Genomic DNA, 19,326 nt, shown 5'->3' with positions numbered 1-19,326 from the left:
TTTCTTTCTGATCTCTTGAGACAGCTCTTTCCTTTGCTTCCTCTGGTCCATGTCGAGTGTGGTACACACCATATCACCAAACAACACAGTGATTACCTGGAGCCATATATATAGGCCCAATGGCTGATTACAAGGTTGTAGACACCTGTGATGCTAATTAGTGGACACACCTTGAATTAACATGTCCCTTTGGTCACATTATGTTCTGTGTTTTCTAGGGGTACCATCATTTTTGTCCATGCCTGTTTCATGAGTTTATTTTTTTACATAATTCTGTTGAAGCATGGTTGAAAAACAATGTCTGACTTTCATTGGTTAACATTTATAGAATTTTAATTTATTATTACTTTTGTCAGATTAAAGTTATTTCTGTGACCATTGTGACTTTTTCTTTCATTGACCAAAGGGTACCAACAATTTTGTCCACGTCTTGTATATTGGGGAGTTTTCAGGCTGCTCAGCCATGATGAGATGTTGTAAGCCGGATCACATCATTACCATCTAGTGTCCCCTCACTTCCCTAGGCAGCTCTGCAAGTGGAGCCATCAGCCCTGCTCACGTTCTAGGAGAGGTTGCTGGAGACCGGAGAGACGCTATAAAGGGGTTCTCTTGGGCTTTATCTAAACTCTGTTTCATGTAACCCAAGGAAAGAAAAGAGTTTCAACATAAAGCCATCCAGCAGGATTAAAAGTAGAATAGTGGCACTCGCCACTCTCTGGATGCCCTCGTGTACTCGCTCTTCCCTTGTACTGTTAATGTCTTAGGCTACTTTCACACTCGCATTTGGTGCGGATCCGTCATGGTTCTGCACAGACGGATCCGTTCAGATAATACAACAGTCTGCATCCGTTCAGAACGGATCCGTTTGTATTATCTGTAACATAGCCAAGACGGATCCGTCTTGAACACCACTGAAAGTCAATGGAGGACAGATCCGTTTTCTATTGTGCCAGATTGTGTCATAGAAAACGGATTCGTCCCCATTGACTTACATTGTGTGCCAGAATGAATCCATTTAGCTCAGTTTCGTCAGACGGACACACAAGACTCTGCAAGCAGCATTTTGGTGTCCGCCTCCAGAGCGGAATGGAGGCTGAACGGGGGCAAACTGATGCATTCTGAGCGGATCCTTTTCCATCCAGAATGCATTAGGGCAAAACTGATCCGTTTTGAACCTCTTGTGAGAGCCCTGAACGGATCTCACAAACGGAAAGCCAAAACGTGAGTGTGAAAGTAGACTTAATTGAATGGAAGGAAGGCTGATGCCACCTTTCCCGTCGGTTGGTTTAATGTATGGACTTCTTTCAAGTTGAGCACCATCATAAAATCCTAGATACCCCGCGGTTTCAGCATATGATAATGAAAGCAAAGGCAGTTTTGTTTGATCCTTTTTGCTTTTCAGCCGACCAGTTTCAGCGGTACTTACCCTTCTGACGTACTGCCGATTCAGTGATCTCAGCTCTGATCACGTGACCACCCAACTGGTTGCATGGTCATCTGCTGAAGTCCCGACTGGTTGTGCTCCTGCTTTTTCCTGTACATCATGCAGCTGAACAGGAAGACACAAGAGCACATCCGGGTGGGACCTCAGGGGAAGAGCCCGCAACCAGTCATGTGATCACAACCAAGATTGCGGAATCTGCAGTGCGACCAAAGGGTAAGCTTCCTTCCACAGGTTATCTAAAACACAGAATTTAGGTAAAGCCCTGGAGAACCCCTTTAATGTGGTGTCCTTCCTGTATATATCACATGTCACAAAGAAGCCCAAGCAAATGAACAAGGATCCAAAACAGAAAAAGAAGGTGACAACCCAATAGGCACCTACAATGTCTGTTTATGGTTGATATCCTGACACGAAACACCCCCTTTATCCTTATTGGCACGTCACCTTCACTTGCTACATGACCTGGACATTACCTGAAGATAAAGATGCTGTGGTTGGACGGGCTGCTGACAATGGTGTAGGTGGACGGCAGCATGGGTCTGCTGGGTGGTAAAGCCGGCTGGAGGGATCATAACAGAAGGGGTGTATGCCGGAGCCGGGGACGCTGCAATCACTGTGCTACATGTGATTGGCTGCATCTGCAGTGATGGCGGCCGCATTTGTTGGTCTTGGACAAACCTGTCATACAAAAAAGCATGTCACAAAAACATAATATTTAGGCCTCATGCACACGAATGTATTTTCTTTCTGTGTCTGTTCCGTTTTTTGCGGACCGTATACCATTCATTTAAAAAATAACGGAAGTTACACCGTGTGCATTCCATTTCCGTATGTCCGTGTCTCTGTTCCGCAAAAAAATAGAACATGTCCTATTATTGTCTGCATTACGGACACGGATAGGACTGTTCTATTAGGGGCCAGCTGTTCTGTTCCGCAAAATATGGAATGCACACGGACGTCATCCGTAATTTTTGCGGATCAGTTTTTTGCAGACAGAAAAATACATACGGTCGTGTGCATGAGGCCTTATGCAGATAAGCCTTATTTGTTAACTCGCTGTTTATTTCTAACATTCTTACTTCTAACGTGAAGAAGTTCACTGCACAAGCGCCAGGCACAAATGGCAGATGTGGATATCGGTTATGTGAAAAAAAGGCTGGAACTGTCAATCATGGTAAATGGGACAGGAGCTGGACGGGGTTTTCTAACAAGACCGGAAGCACTTGCCAGCACTTCTTTTTAGGTATCCTCCTAAATTCACAATTCAGTTAGTCTGTCCGGCGCAGGATGCGAATACTGGAATACCTGAATATGGCATATTCCAGACATATACCGGTGCCCGGTGGATCTCATTGCTTATTATGGGCTCCGTTGGGTTTTCGTGGATGGCATGGATACTGGCATTCTGCCAGGCTGCATCCAATGGTATTTTGTTTCCCTTTGCCGGAATCTGTGATGGGTCTTGTGCCGCAATTTCCGTCACTGTTGTGAATCTAGCCTACGCACTGGTACTTATAAATCTTCTGCAAGACGCCCTTGAAGCTTAGTGGATGGGGACATGCAGATAGACACTGTGATACACTGACCTATTTAGAGCTGCTTTGTTTTCTGATTATTTAAAAGGGTTTTATGAGATACTGTATTTTAATTGATGACCTATCATCTGCATATCAGTGATGGGCAAACTGTGGCTCTCCAGCTGTTGTAAAACTACGACTCCCAGTATGCCCAGACTGCCTACAGCTATCAGCCTACAGCAGGGCATGATGGGATTTGTAGTTTTACAACAGCTGGAGAGCTGCAGTTTGCCCATCACTGGGATAGGTCATCGGTAGGTTGGGGTCCCACACCTGAGACCCCCGGCGGTCAGATGTTCGAGAAGGCACTGGCATTTGCAGTAGCTTTGTGGCCTTCTTGCAGCTTTCCCTAGGTCATGTGACGTCACTGTCACTGGTCACATTGTCTAGGCGCAGCTTAGCCTCATAGAAGTGAATAGGGCTGAGCTGCAATACCAGGCACAGCCACTATACAATGTATGGCGCTGTGCTGGGTGAGCTGAGAGAAGGCTGTGGTGCTATTGCGAGCACTGGTGCCTTTTTTAAAAACAGCTGATCGGCGAGGGTCCTCTGTCAGTAAAAATATCTTGAAAAAACTCCTTTAAGATATAAGTTAATAACAACGCAAACAAATAACATTATTGATAGCAATGACATGGATTTCTTCACCACTAGCCAAATCTATGTATATATTATCTTGTCCTGAGGTACATCCAAAGATAAACAGTATTCCCTATGCAGGTAAGGGTGGGTTGACATCTGCGTTCTGGATTCCGTTATGGCTTTCCCTTATGACATGGTTTTAACGGAAATTAACAGAATCCGTAAGACGGAAGGACGGATCCGTTATACTGCCCATAGACTTGCATTATGACGGAATGCAAAATGGAAGCCTTTAAAAAGGCATTCCGTCTTAATAGAAGTCTATGGAAATCATAACGGATTCGTCCCGTTTCCGTCATGCAGAACGGAGAAAAAAGTCCTGTCGACAGGACTTTGTTTTCCGTCTTGCAAAACGGGAACCAGACGGATCCGTTATGATTCCCATAGACTTCTATGAAGACGGATCAAAACAGAATGTCTCTTAAAGGCTTCTGTTTTGACTTCTGCCTTGTGGATTCCGTTATAACCATGTTATAACGGAAAGCCATAACGGAATCCAGGACGCAGATGTGAACCCAGTGTAAGTGTTTCTTTCAGTTGTTTTTGTTTGTTTTTGCCATTGGTTACATTTTAAAGGGAACCTGTCATCATGACAATGCAATGTAAGCTACAGGCAGCATGTTATAGAGCAGGAGGAGCTGAGCAGATTAATATATAGTTTTATGGGAAAAGATTCTGTAAAACCTGTAATTTATTCACTTACTTTCCTGCAAATCCTGGGCGGAGGCGGTCCTATCGGTGATTGACAGCTATCTCTGTATACACAGTCATAGAGGGAAGGCTGTCAATCACTGATAGGACCGCCTCCTGGACTTCATAGCTCAGAATGAGCAGGAATATAAATGTATAAATTACAAGTTTTACTCAATCTTTTCTCATAAAACTATATATCAATCTGCTCAGCTCCTCCTGCTCTATAATAAGCAGATTGCAGCTCAAGCACCATGTTCAATGTGACAGGTTCCCTTTAAGCTCTGCAGAATACATGCAGATAGGTGAAGTTTGATTCCTTGTGTCACTAATTGTTCTGGCAACCCAAGTACTGCATGAAGTGAATGCGGAGTTGTCCAGTCATTTATACGATGTGAATTATAACGTGGCTGAGCTACAAACATACTGTAACTTGAAAAGCCCAGACACTACATAATAAAGAAACTCTATGTACCTCAAATGCCTGTCTTGACTGAAATCAGATGTTTGGGATCTGTCCACAGTGTCTGTTGAAATCCGAGATGAAGCAGCGGTGGCGGCGGCGGGGGGGTGAATTTGTGGGAACATCATAGTGTTATTATAGCATAGGGGCATCACAATGTTGCTATGAGTCTGTAACACGGCTGCCTGTTGTGTCTGGTTTCCTCTCATCATCCGCTGATGCCTCTGTATCTGCTGCTGGTGCTGTTGCTTCTGCAGCTGCTGTTGGTGATGCTGCTGTAGCTGCTGCATTTGCTGCTGGTGCTGCAGTTGCTGTTGTGCTTGTTGCACTTGCTGATGCTGGTGTTGCGCCGCCTGTTGGTGTAATTTCTGACTCTGGTGCTGTGGCGCTTGCTGTATCTGCTGATGCTGTGGCACTGGTGGATGCTGGTGTTGAGGTGCCTGTGGTTGTATTTGCTGCGTGTGCGGTTGTTGCTGAGTTTGCTGGTGAGCTGCAGTCTGTCATTTATGAAAAAGAAAAATGGGCAGCAGTTAATGAGGCTAAAAGCAGCATTGTATCCATTCCTGGTTTAGTTTATTTTATTTAATGGTCAGCAGATTTGTACCTATGACCTGTTGCATGTGCGCTTGGCAGCTAAGACATCTGTGTTGGTCCCATATTCACATGTGCCCTCATTGCTGAGAGAACCTTTTATATATGCAAATGAGCCTCTAGGAGCAACGGGGGCGTTGTTATTACACCTAGAGGCTCCGGTCTCTCTGCAACTGCTGCACCCTCTGCTCTTTGAGGGTCAAGCCTGATGACATTTTCACTACCGGAACCTGTCGATTAAAGTGCAGAGGGCGCGGCAGTTGCAGAGAATGGAGCCTCTAGGAGTAAAGGTAACGCCCCCATTGCTCCTAGAGGCTCATTTGCATATATGAAAGCATCATTTTTCTCAGTAATGAGGGCACATATGAACATGGGACCAACACAGATGTCTTCAGCTGCCAAGCGCACATGTAACAGGTCAGCCAGTTTAAAGGGCATCTGTCATCAAATTTATATTTATGAAATCCATGACTGTGCAGAGTTGAGTACGTTTTCCCATCGTAAATAAAGTTTTTGGACAATTTACAAAAACGATGAAGCAATGAAAAATCACTTACCTGATTTGATGTAACATACTGATGAGCGGAGGTTATCTGAGATCCACAAAAACGCTTGGAACTCATCATCGCCTGAGACTTCTTCCCCATTTCCAGGCCTTGCCTAGCCACTACTCCGGACTGGCGTGACACCCTCCTGGAATCAGGCTGTTGTACATTATTAAATCCCATTGGGACTGGTTGCTGCATAAACATCTTCACAAAAAGACAAAAAAATGATGTTCATCTACCCACGTAGCCATTCATACCTCATGCTAGCACTCTAAAAGATGAATATTTCATTTAGCCTGCTTACTGGTCACTGCTGCCATGAGGATATACAGCAGGCATGGCCAACCTGCGGCCCTCCAGCTGTTGTAAAACTACAACTCCCACCATGCCCTGCTGTAGTCTGATAGCTGTAGACTGTCTGGGCATGATGAGGGTTGTAGTTTTGCAACAGCTGGAGAGCCTCAGGTTGGCCATCCCTGATATACAGTATGTGGATATATGTAGGTTAACTCACTGGCACCCCGAAAATGACTTCATTACACCAAGGTGGCAGACACTGCAGTATTGCCGCAAGCCCTGGAAGAGCGCAGCGGAGCATGGGAGTGGTAGTGGTTGCAATTATCATGCATAGTGGCAATCCTCACGCCAATGTTCCCTAGGGATGGGCAGTGTTAGGAGGGTGCACCCTTTCTTCCCTTGGAACACACCCTAATGTTGGGGCTCCTGCCCGATAGTAGTTGGGGTGCCCTTGATGTTGTGAGTTTAGTAGAAATGCAAGGCAGGAGATGTAGGTCTTGTGACCGGCTAATGGTGCTGGAGTCAGTAACCATGGCAGTTGTAGAAGATAAACATCTTTCTTTACTGAAGTGCAAAATGGGAGTTGTAGTATATCCAACAATATCAAAGCATACTGTAGTTCCAAACAATTGACAAGTGCAGATCTTCCCAGATAGAAATGTATGGATATAGGTCAGGATGGGGATTGTAGTATACCTTTCCTCTATCTCACCAATGTCTCTCTCTAAGGGCTTGTGCGCATTTTTTTTTTCTGTTACGTTTTTTTTTTGCGGACCGTATACGGAACCATTCATTTCAATGGGTCTGCAAAATAAACTCTGTGTTTATTCCGTTTCTGTATGTCTGTTCTGCAAAAAAATAGAACATGTCCTATTACTGTCCGCATTACGAACAGGGATAGGACTGTTCTATTAGGGGCCAGCTGTTCCATTACACAAAATACAGAATGCCCCCGGACGTCATCCGTATTTTTTGCTGATCCTTTTTTGCGGACAACAAAATACATACGGCTGTGTGCATGAGCTCTAAGGCTGGCAATATGATTCTTGCAATGGTGGCTGTGATTTCCAGCTGAGTGGTACAGTATTAGGGCTCATGCACACGACCGTATGGCTTTTTCAGTGTTTTGCGGTCCGTTATTCTGTTTCCGTTGTGTTTCAGTTTTTCCGTTCCATTTTTCCATATGCCATATACAGTATATAGTAATTACATAGAAAAAATTGGGCTGGGCATAACATTTTCAATAGATGGTTCCGCAAAAATGGAACGGATACGGAAGACATACGGATGCATTTCAGTATGTGTTCAGTTTTTTTTGCAGACCCATTGACTTGACCAAGCACCGTGATTTGCGGAGAAGTATAGGACATGTTCTATCTTTTCACAATACGGAAATACTGAAACGGAATGCATACGGAGACACTTCCCTTTTTTTTGCTGAACCGTTGAAATGAATGGTTCAGTATATGTACCGCATACTGAACTAAAAAAACGGCCAGTATACTGAACGCAAAATACTGTCGTGTGCATGAGCCCTTAAGATACGGTAGGCCAAACCTTGTCAAAGTGTGGAAGGGTGTATTAACAATGTCCCTCTCACTGCAGTAAAGTCTCTATCAGCCTTAAACAGCAAATATCGATTCATCAAATGAGAAAATATTTATATCTTAGTCACATGAAATATATTGAAATTATCTTTTTGTGTTACCCTTTTAGGGCATATGAATGTAAAAGAGGTAGCTTGGGAGCCCCATCTATGAGCCAAAGTGGAAAGCCACTAAGCAGCCGCTCTTGTTCAGGCAGAATCAGCCCATGCATAAATTATAGGGACCAATTGCATCTTTTGTATTAGGGTCCTAGGCAAAAAAGCTATGTCTCTGGCCATAGTCATAGAAAAGGACCTGTCTACTATCCAGACATCTCTGTCTAAGTATTCTGCATAACATTTTCTGTAGCACATATATCTGTGTTGTGTTGTTCCTCAGTTAATCCTCCTAGAAATTTATGAATAAATTAACAACTGGGTGTTGCCATTCCCCTTGCCAAACAGTTGTGCCCTGTAACTTGCAGATTGCTCTTCTTTTCATGGTGACAGATCCTCTTTAGGCCTCTTGCCCACGACCGGCAAGAGGCTTTAGAGAGGGGAACCTGCCACAATGAGGGCTCAGGCAATAAGTACAGACAGGCTTCCTCCTGAAGGCTTCACTCCGCCTACGTTACAAATGTCTGCAAGGCGATTAAAATAATGCAATAGTCGTAGCCCATAATTATTTTCTCACCAGCATGAAGTTAGCCCCTATCTGCAGAAAAGTGGATAACTATTATATCATTGGGGGTCCTACCGTTGGGACCCCCACCAATCATGAGAATGGGGGCACAGTGCTCTGTGGAGCCCGCCAAAATGAAGAGAGCAACTAGTTGCTCTGTTCATTTTGGGGAAGGGAAGGGGGGTCCATGGGGTACTGGACTCCCGTTCTCTAAATCAGTTGGGATAGGGGATAACTTCATATAACCGGAATGCCCCTTTAAATCTTTACAAAAAATAGAATTATAAAAGGCCTTATGTTTGATACCTGCAAGTTGGAGTCCTGCACTAGCTGCAGCTGTTCCTTTAAGACATCCAGTTCTTGCTGTTGCGTTTTGATGTCTGCCTGTAATATCCGCGTCCTCTCCTCCAGTTGTTCCTTCAGTTGGGTCACCATTCCTAGGTGACTGGGGTAATGACACACCGGCTACAGAACATAATAAAAAGTGTCACCGAGTAGATAACCAGTAGATACAAAATACCAGTCACTAAATACATATATATCGGATTCCCAGAAACTAAGTGGATAATTGTAACAGAACATATTATGATCATCACTTTGTACTATGGATAATTTACAGGTTAAACTCGAAAAATTAGAATATGGTGCAAAGTTTATTTATTTCAGTAATGCAACTTAAAAGATGAAACTAACACATGAGATAGACTGATTACTTGCAAAGCGAGACATTTCAAGCCTTTATTTGGTATAATTTGGATGATTATGTCTTATAGCTTATGAAACCCCAAAGTATCAATATTGAGGTACCCTTTGCTCAGGGGTATGGATTAATTAGCTGACTGGAGTGTGACACTTTGAGCCTAGAATATTGAACCTTTTCACAAAATTCTAATTTTAATTTGCATTACTGAAATAAATCGACTTTTGCACGATATTCTAATTTTTCGAGTTTCACCTGTAACTAGTGATGTTTTGTTGTGGTAGTGAAAATATTAAAAGCCAGGAGCTAGTTCCTCATTGAGAGCCGTGGCGCAATCCCAGTCCCATGGCTGCGTTTTATACTTACCATGATAGCTTGCTGGGGTGAAATAGTCGGCTGGGGAACATGATGTTGAGGTATATGTTCAGCTGGAGGCTGAGGGGTTACTACCTGCTAGAGAAAGAGGCAGAAGACATTATAAACAATGCCATAGCACGAAGAATAGGTAAGTGATTTGCAATAACTCTAGTCCCGTAGGTACTTACCTGGTTTGCACTGGCTGCCATTCTTATTTGGGGCATGTCTTGCTGGCTCAAGGTCATCGAGTGTCTAGAAGGAGTACTGGCTTCTGTATGTCTCATAGAGGATGTTGCTAAAACACATGATAAAATAACACTACGTAAGGAACACTACATAGTCTACATCTAGTTCTTGATAATGGTCTGTAATGTAGACTAGGAATACGTGATGACTATAGCCATGTGACATCAGGGACCGCAGAAATGAACTCTTTCCATGATCATTGGGTCAGTTCCTCCTTTTTTGCTAATTATGCCGATCTTCTGGAAAGGGGAGTCCTGCACAGGTTCTCAACAACCAAGAATAAAGGCAAAGAGACCAAATAGAGTTGGTCCCTACCTCTAAGGCTGCCACATGAGCGGCCTCTGTGGTATGTACACTGCTTGGGTTTGTCTCAAAATACCCTCAAATTTATGGATGGAACAGATGGATTGTTCTGTTTGCATTACAACAGCAAGAGCAGCACTGCCAATATCAGCAGGATATCCCTGTAATATGATGTGTAAAAGTTAAAGGGCATCTGTCAGCGGATTTGTAGCTATGAAACTGGCTGACCTGTTACATGTGCGCTTGGCAGCTGAAGACATCTGTGTTGGTTCCATGTTCATATGTGCCCGCATTGCTGAGAAAAATGATGTTTTAATATATGCAAATAAACCTCTAGGAGCAATGGGGGCGTTGTCATTACACCTAGAGGCTCTGCTTTCTCTGCAACTGCTGCACCCTCTGCACTTTGATTGACAGGGCCAGGGGTGATCACATTTACAAAGTATGGATACCTTTAGGGCCAATTTTCAGAGCAGCTTGATCTGTAGCCCTTATCTGTACTTCCTGACAGCTCATAAATAGTGTTGAGCAAACTTGTGTTTTAAGTTTGGTGTCTAAAGTTCGGGTTCGGGTTATTGAAGAATCGCGTTATGGATTCCGCTACCACGGACCATAACGGAATTTAGAATCCATAACGCGATTCTTCAGTAACCCGAACTTTAGAGGCCGAACTTAAAGGGAACCTGTCACCAGTTTTATGGTGTCCTAACTAAGGGCAACATAAATAAGTGACAGATTTTCTTAGCAAAATGCTGGGTCACTTTCTTTAATTGACCCAGTCAATCTGCCAACATCTTGTATTAAAAAGCTCCAGCTGATAGTGATGAGTCATGTATATTTATGAGCTCTTGACTCTCCCCGCCTACCTGCTGCTGATTGACAGTTATTTTCCATATGAATCAGCAGCAGGTGGGCAGGGGAGTGGCTATAGCTGTTAATTAAATAAACGCTGGACTCACTGACATCACGCTGGACTCAAATCAGCTCATTAGCATGCAGCATGTGGTATCTTTGTGTGTATATTATAAGGTAACCATCTGTCACACCAGTAAGTGAATACATCTAAGGCACTTTTTAGTAGTTAATGATTGTATATAATTAGTTAGATTATAATCAAATATCCACATGACAGGTTCCCTTTAAAACACAAGTTCGCTCAACACTACTCATAAACACTCATTATAGCTAAATATGTATCTGTTTGATAAAAACTTAGCTTCAATAAGTGTTTATGAGCTGTCAGAAGTTTAGAAATAAGGGCTACAGAACAAGCTGACAGAGCAGCTCTCTGACAGATTCATTGTGAAGCAAAGTGCAATAGTCTGTAGATAAACTGAAAGCAGTAGAGGAAAAACTGTTGAACATCTTTCGTAAAGACCAATTGAAAAGATAATTTTTTGCCCAAAATGAGTAAAATACAGTGATAAAAATGCCCCAAAGATGTCCATAGCCTTTAAGAAAATCTAACGATCAGGTAAACAAGAGTCTGGCATGTTGCACTTTCTTTGTTCCCAGTATAAGCATTGATGGGAGTCTCCGGTTTGGGTTATTCCCAGTTCCTTACTAAAATAACCAATTAGTGGATCTAAGCTTACATGTTCATAGAGCAGGTTCATCCAATCGCTATCATATTTATGCTTGCCAGCATGAGCATCAGAAGAAAGAGACACTGGTCAGGTTTATTAATAATACTATAGAAATGAGTTTGGCGCTGGGTCAGCACTCATTCCTATATTATGCAGTAACATAAAAAACAGATGGAGAAATTATAAGCCAATGGGAAAGAGAGGTCCAAAATATCAATCAAGGATTTTGTAAAAACCGAGTTGTCAGTGTGCAGAAAGCTTCATAATGGAAGCCACAGTGATGTGCCAGATCATCGTACAATGGATCCCAATGGCACTTGACAAAGCCCGTTGACTCATTACAGGGTTTTGTTGTAGTCGAAATTACTTGATAACAAGAACAGCCGCTATTTTTACAATGAAAAGTGACAGAACTGGCAATGGAGCTCCTGATGTAGATGTGAACAGAGCTTTAGACAGATATAAACATCTACGGTAAATATAAATATAAAATAGTATTAAAAAAATCCAAGTGTTTAATAAATATGTAAAAATAAACAAACCGAAAGCGTTTGATATAATAAAAGAGCATACGTACAGGCAGAGTCTGAAAGGGCCGTGTGAGACGATCTGCGGGAGCTATGTGACGAGACAGACACCCCTTCCCTGCTCGGCTCCTGGTTATTTGTACATTGCCTAATATCTAGATAGGTGTTTTGCATCTGGATTTGAAAGAGAAGACAACATTGTTATTAGTTCAATGCAAGCGAATAGTACAAGTGAGGAGTACATCGGGCGGAGACCTGCCTCACCCTAGACCCAGGAAGTGGAGATCATTGGGGACTAGCGCAGCATCGGGGGATCGGGAGGGTGAGTATTGGTTATTTTTAATTTTTAAAGCTACCCTCTGGTAAAAAAAAAAAAAAAAAAGAAAGAAACTGGAGAAGGAGCAGAACACTTACTTGATGCCCTCCTTTTCATCTTTTTAGCCCAGGCTACTCTTCTGCTACCAAGATGGCAATATCGCTTCCCAGACTACGCTATTCATACTGTACATTTGGTAGCCAAGGACACTTCCTGTTGCCCTTGGATCGGCCAGTGCTGCTAATGTAAGCAGGGCTGGCTAATCCGAGAGCAGGGCTGGACAAGCAGGAAGTGACTTGGACCACCAAATGCACAGTGTGGTGTGACCATTGGGGGTGACAGAAGAGGAGCCAAAAGGAGGTCACTAGGTGAGTGTTCTGTTCGTTTCCCAGTTTATACGTTTTTTTTTCTTGAACTGGAAAATTCATTTAAATTATAAAAACGATAAAGCAAAAAAAAAAAAAAAAAAACATTAAAACTGCTCTGTATGATAGGGAAGGGGGGGGGGGGGGGGGTGGGGGGACCTAAAGAGCAATTCCAGGTAGGTCACTGCCCTAAAAAAGGATTTCTTCAAGTTGAAATTGAAATGGACCTTAACTACAACTCCCAACATGCACACTTGCTTGTCTGTTCTCAGAGTTGTATTTTCACAACAGCTGGAGTGCCAGAGTTTGCTGACCCCTGCCCTAGGTGATATACTTCTTTCAGAAATGTCTGCAGCGACTTACTCTTCTTTACCACCTGAAGACACATGAGATGCTTGGCCAAGCTGAGGATGCACGTGTATGGGGAAGTCAGGAGAATAACTGTCAGCCCAGCCAGAGTTTGACAGACAGCTATGTCTGCAAAGTGAACACGGTGGAATAATTGGGTCCTCCGAGCACATTATCACAGATGTGTCCTGTTACATGGTAGGAAGAGGGTATGCAAAGAGCTCTTAATAAGCTCTGCCTCTAATGCCACCAGATGTAAGGTAGCTATCCTATAAGTCAATGTCTGACCTTTCAAACAGGCCTTGAGACATGACTTGGAAAATTATTAAGCCAATTATTATGCAAGTTATGTCTCAAGGCCTGTCTAAAAGGTCGAACATTAACTTATAGAATAGCTGCCTTACATTCGGTGGCATTAGAGGCAGAGCTTTTTAAGAGTTAATTTGCATCCCTTTCTTCCATTATTTCTTAACAACAACCATGTTCTCAATGAACCCAAAAAACTCATTAATATCAAAGCTGAATATTTTTGGAAGTAGTTTTTAGTTTGTTTTTAGTTTTAGCTATTTTAGGGGGATATTTGTGTGTGCAGGTGACTATTACTGTGCATAATTATTAGGCAACTTAACAAAAAACAAATATATACCCATTTCAATTATTTATTTTTACCAGTGAAACCAATATAACATCTCAACATTCACAAATATACATTTCTGACATTCAAAAACAAAACAAAAACAAATCAGTGACCAATATAGCCACCTTTCTTTGCAAGGACATTCAAAAGCCTGCCATCCATTGATTCTGTCAGTGTTTTGATCTGTTCACCATCAACATTGCGTGCAGCAGCAACCACAGCCTCCCAGACACTGTTCAGAGTGGTGTACTGTTTTCCCTCCTTGTAAATCTCACATTTGATGATGGACCACAGGTTCTCAATGGGGTTCAGATCAGGTGAACAAGGAGGCCATGTCATTAGATTTTCTTCTTTTATACCCTTTCTTGCCAGCCACGCTGTGGAGTACTTGGACGCGTGTGATGGAGCATTGTCCTGCATGAAAATCATGTTTTTCTTGAAGGATGCAGACTTCTTCCTGTACCACTGCTTGAAGAAGGTGTCTTCCAGAAACTGGCAGTAGGACTGGGAGTTGAGCTTGACTCCATCCTCAACCCGAAAAGGCCCCACAAGCTCATCTTTGATGATACCAGCCCAAACCAGTACTCCACCTCCACCTTGCTGGCGTCTGAGTCGGACTGGAGCTCTCTGCCCTTTACCAATCCAGCCACGGGCCCATCTATCTGGCCCATCAAGACTCACTCTCATTTCATCAGTCCATAAAACCTTAGAAAAATCAGTCTTGAGATATTTCTTGGCCCAGTCTTGACGTTTCAGCTTGTGTGTCTTGTTCAGTGGTGGTCGTCTTTCAGCCTTTCTTACCTTGGCCATGTCTCTGAGTATTGCACACCTTGTGCTTTTGGGCACTCCAGTGATGTTGCAGCTCTGAAATATGGCCAAACTGGTGGCAAGTGGCATCTTGGCAGCTGCACGCTTGACTTTTCTCAGTTCATGGGCAGTTATTTTGCAAAAAAGAAGAAGGTCAGTCAGGAGAGGACAAGAGTGTCTCCCTGATTACTGCTCAGTAAACAAAATCAATAAACTAAGGGGGCAGTAACTATTAAAATATTACTTTTATTAAATCATAGGAGTAAAAAAGACGGCCCCAACAGACAGACAACAAGTAAGACTAATACATACACAGTCTGGTACATAGATGAAGACCAGTAATTAATATATGGTATGGTGTGAAAAAAAAGGGGGACAGGACCAATGGTAGCAGGTCAGGCACGGCAGTGTCGGATGACAATGACTAGCCCTAATCACTCCCTGCTTGGCCTGGTTCACCCTATAGCACAAATCCTCAGGACGGGGTCCAAAAAGCCCCGCAAGGGGTGGCCCAGACAGGAACTCTTAACCTATGTAGGTAACCCTATCAGGCCCTAATACATCAGGAAAGGGATAATCGTCCAGAGGAGCAAGAACACACATACATACCAAAAAAGCGTAACCCCTCCACAGAAATTAACCACTGATAGGATTAAAGTGAGAGGAATACTTAAGTGTCCCGACGCGTTTCTTCAAAAAGATTTGCCCCAGGATTCATCAGGGGACACGGGGCAGTAGCTAGAGTCAGTTAGCGGCTGAGTCTAGGGATAGTATCAAGAACAGAGACATAGTAAGTAAAGTGTAACATTATAAACATGCCCCCCTACCTGCAGCCCACATGGAGCCACGGAGGATGGTTACTTACTTATTGTGTGGCAGCGGTCAGGCGTATGGCTCAATTACCACCAACAGGCTGAGACCCAGGGTGGTGGTGTCTTCAGTGGTGGAGTGACTGGCATCTAATGTGGCGATAAACGGCCCTTTTAAAAGGCTGTGGGGCCATGTGTATTCCCCAGTCGGGCCCCCGGCGCCTCCATATGACGTCACAGTAAGCGCGCCTGTCACGCGGTCACATGACCAGAAATGCCGCGTTTGCGCATGCGCTGCGACTTTTCCTGCGTCTCACAGGCCCGAGGTGGAACGCACCGATGCGCTTCCGCATCACGTGACCGCGACAGTCCGCCTACGTCACAAACTATCATGACATTGCGGAGGTCACGTGATAGGAGCGCATTAAACCAGGCGGTCCCAGGTAAATAAGTGCCCTGTCAGGCTACTTCACTATAGGACCTTTGAAATAATATGCATATCCACTCCTACAGTATGCATATATTCAGAGTCTGGTTACCCTCCTTTCTTTAGAAAAAGGATAAAAACGGAGGGACTTTTAAACCCAATCATTATTAGATAGGAAAAGTGACACTATGAAGGGAACAGGCTGGAGCAAAACAACGCTCTTTAGTCTAGTTGGACCTTAACCTCCCCATCCCTCATATTTAAGGGGGACATGGTAGTGCCTATCCAATGTTCCCCTATTGAGACCAAGTGTACAGGGTTTAAATGACCAGGGTAGACTGATACCAGGAGTGTGATTGGAAATATTGATATTTAGAGGAAACAGGTGAAATTAATTTGTTCATTTAGGCCCTGAGGGGTGACTGTATTCAGGGTGAAGGTCCATCAACACTCCCTCTGTAAAATGAGCCTATTCCAGTCTCCCCCTCGTGTGGGTTTTTGCACCCGTTTAATGGCCATGAAAGTGATGGCCGAGGTGCGTCCGTCATGTGCCGTCTGTACGTGGCGTGCTATGGGGGTGTCCTTGTTATTACGAATGTCCCCAAGGTGTTCTCCCATGCGTTTGCGTAGTTCTCTGAACGTTTTTCCTATGTAGCGGAGTCCACATACGCATGTCACCAGGTAGATCACACCCGCCGTGCGGCAATTCATAAAGTCCTTCACCTGATAGACAGTATTATCCGGTTCTCCAGTGAAGGACTTGCCCTGTGAGAGGCTGCCGCAGAAGCTGCAGTGTCCACATCTGTGGCAGCCTATCACGGGTGTATTCAACCATGTCCGTGGCTTAGCCAATGGGGCAAAGTGACTGTGCACAAGTCTGTCCTGCAGATTATTACCTCTTCGGAAAGTTAATGAGACACTAGGGCCCAGGACATCTGCGAGGTCAGGGTCCATTAAGAGTGTCTTCCAATGTCGTGACAGGATCCTCCTAACTTGGGAGGCCGCGGCATCGAATGTTCCTATCACCCGGACAGTACCCTGAGGTTCCCTCTCCCTGTTGGTTATGGGGTGGAGAAGTTCTGTCCGCGTCCGTAATTTGGTCTTCCCATACGCCAGTCGAAGGGTCCTATCAGGATACCCCTCTCCTGAAATCTTGCTCTGAGGTCCCTCGCCTGGCGCTTGAAATCCCCGGACTCAGAACAATTGCGTTTCAACCTAAGGCACTGTCCGGTCGGAATTCCTCTCTTAAGGGGCACAGGGTGGCAACTGTCCCACCTGAGGAGAGAGTTGGTGGAAGTGGGCTTACGATAGATGGAGGTACTGAGGCCACCCCTCCCATCCCTGCAGATAATCACATCCAGGAAGGGGAGGCGGTCCTCCACGATTACCGAGGTGAACCTCAGGTTGAAATTATTAATGTTCAACTCAGAGATAAACCTCTCAAAATCGCTCTCTGGTCCGCTCCACAGCACGAAGATATCGTCGATGTAGCGTGACCAGAGCGCGACCATATCCGCGAACCATGGTGCCGGTTCGGCAAACACCACAGACTCCTCCCACCAGCCCAGGAGCAAATTTGCATACGATGGGGCACAGGAGCTGCCCATCGCGGTGCCCCTGAGCTGGTGGTACATACATCCATCAAACAGAAAAAAATTGCTCACCAATATGAACCTCAGAAGTTCGAGAGTGAAGGTATTGTGCTCCACAAATTGTTGACCCCGGGTTTTTAAAAAATGACTGCTTGCCTCCAAACCTCGTTCATGAGGGATGGAGGAGTACAAAGCCTCCACATCCACAGAGGCCAGAAACCAGTGTGGCTTGATACAAATGTCCTCTAGTTTTCCTAGTAGATCCCCCGTGTCCCTAATGTAGGACGACAGGGATGACACAAAGGGGCGTAGCACCCTGCCACAGTTTTGGGACAGACTACCTACCCCAGAGACAATTGGACGTCCCCTAATAGGGGTTGTCTCCTTGTGCACTTTCGGCAAACAATAAAATGTAGCCGTGACCGGGTGGAGTGGATATAAGAACTCATATTCCTCTCCACTGATGAGGGAGGCTTTCTTAGCTCTATCCAGGATGTGTCTCAGAGTCCCCTGTAGTACAACCGTAGGGTTGCTGGGGAGTATCTCATATCCCATCCTCCAGGACTGCGAGACACATACAACGATAGGCCGGCCTGTTCATTACTACAATGTTGCCCCCCTTGTCTGAGGGCTTTATGATGATATCTTTATCCCTTTCAAGATCAGCAATCACCATCCTCTCTTCCCTACTGCAGTTAAATTTTTGTGGGATGTGATGTATAGTGGATAGATCTGTAGTAACCTGTCCTAGGAATACATCAACACATGATACCTCACCCATCGGGGGCATTCGGGTGTTTTTCTTTTTGAGGGCTGTAAAGGGACCTAGCCCTTCGGCATTCGGTAGTGCTTGATCTAGGTTGTAAAGAAGATGTACATCCTTCATGATGTCCAAGGGAACACCCAGTTCTCGGCTCTCTCTCTTATTCCTGAGCTTGTGGAACTTATGCCACTTTAGTTTTCGTGCAAAGAGGTGGAGGTCCCTTGTCCACCTAAAAGCATCAAACTTATTGGTAGGAACAAATGACAATCCACGTCCCAACAGTTTCAGTTCTACTTGGGAGAGAGTACGAGAAGAGAGGTTAATTATCCGTTTGTCATTGGAGTAAGGAACTTAAGTCACCGGTATAACATCTATGACTGAATGTTCTGACTCCTCAAGGGGTAGTAATGTGCCCCCTGGTCTAAAAAAGGGGAGCCTGGTGCCGGTGTTGGGAGATTTTGGGGGGGTTTTGTGCATTCTGTCTTGGGCGATAGTTACGTCCCCTAGACCTATTCGACCCCCGTCCTCGCCCCCGATTCCTAGGGAGTCTCTCTCTTTCCCCGTCAGATGCCTCAGTATCTGTGGAGGAGATATCTGTGTTCTGAGTAACTGGTGGGTTGGTCAGAAATTGATAAGCCCTATTATCCCGGAAGTCCTGAGAATCTCTATTAAATTGCTTGTGTTTGCGGTCCTTAAGTTGGTATTGAAACCGCTCCACCGCGTTCTGCAACTGGACCTCCTTGGTTGAAAACTCTGGTTCAGACTGAAATTTCTTGGCGATCTCAATCTGTTCGTTGAGGTTGCTTTCTACTCTACCCAAAACCTGCCTCTCCTCATCAAGGAGAAGCTGCATAAGTCTCAGGGAACTCGATGTTGCTTCCCTCTCCCAGCTCTTCAGGAATTCCGGATTCCTAATGCGGTGCGCCGGAGACAGAGTGATACGCAGACCTCTGGGCACTATTCCCTGTTTAATATAGTGCTCCAGGCCCTGTACCTCCCACCAGGAGCTGATATGTTCCCTGTA

At 44.5% G+C, this 19,326-nt stretch overlaps 1 protein-coding gene across 3 annotated transcripts in view; it reads right to left on the bottom strand.

Moving 5' to 3' along the window:
* Positions 1–19,326, bottom strand: part of PASD1 (PAS domain containing repressor 1) — a 203,567-nt gene that overhangs the window by 3,413 nt on the left and 180,828 nt on the right. For 2 of the 3 annotated variants that reach the window (XM_044305835.1, XM_044305832.1), the window contains exons 14-20: positions 12,289–12,412; positions 9,765–9,871; positions 9,586–9,672; positions 8,826–8,984; positions 5,965–6,159; positions 4,829–5,313; positions 1,918–2,122 (exon numbers count right to left, since the gene is read on the bottom strand). In XM_044305835.1, the coding sequence (XP_044161770.1) occupies positions 1,918–2,122; positions 4,829–5,313; positions 5,965–6,159; positions 8,826–8,984; positions 9,586–9,672; positions 9,765–9,871; positions 12,289–12,412 (1,362 nt within the window). The remainder of the gene's footprint in view (positions 1–1,917; positions 2,123–4,828; positions 5,314–5,964; positions 6,160–8,825; positions 8,985–9,585; positions 9,673–9,764; positions 9,872–12,288; positions 12,413–19,326) is intronic. The other variant, XM_044305833.1, reaches the window with a different exon arrangement.

This window comes from Bufo gargarizans, chromosome 9, assembly GCF_014858855.1.
Source record: "Bufo gargarizans isolate SCDJY-AF-19 chromosome 9, ASM1485885v1, whole genome shotgun sequence".
NCBI classification, from domain to species: domain Eukaryota; kingdom Metazoa; phylum Chordata; class Amphibia; order Anura; family Bufonidae; genus Bufo; species Bufo gargarizans.
This window is presented reverse-complemented; position numbering and strand designations above follow the sequence as displayed.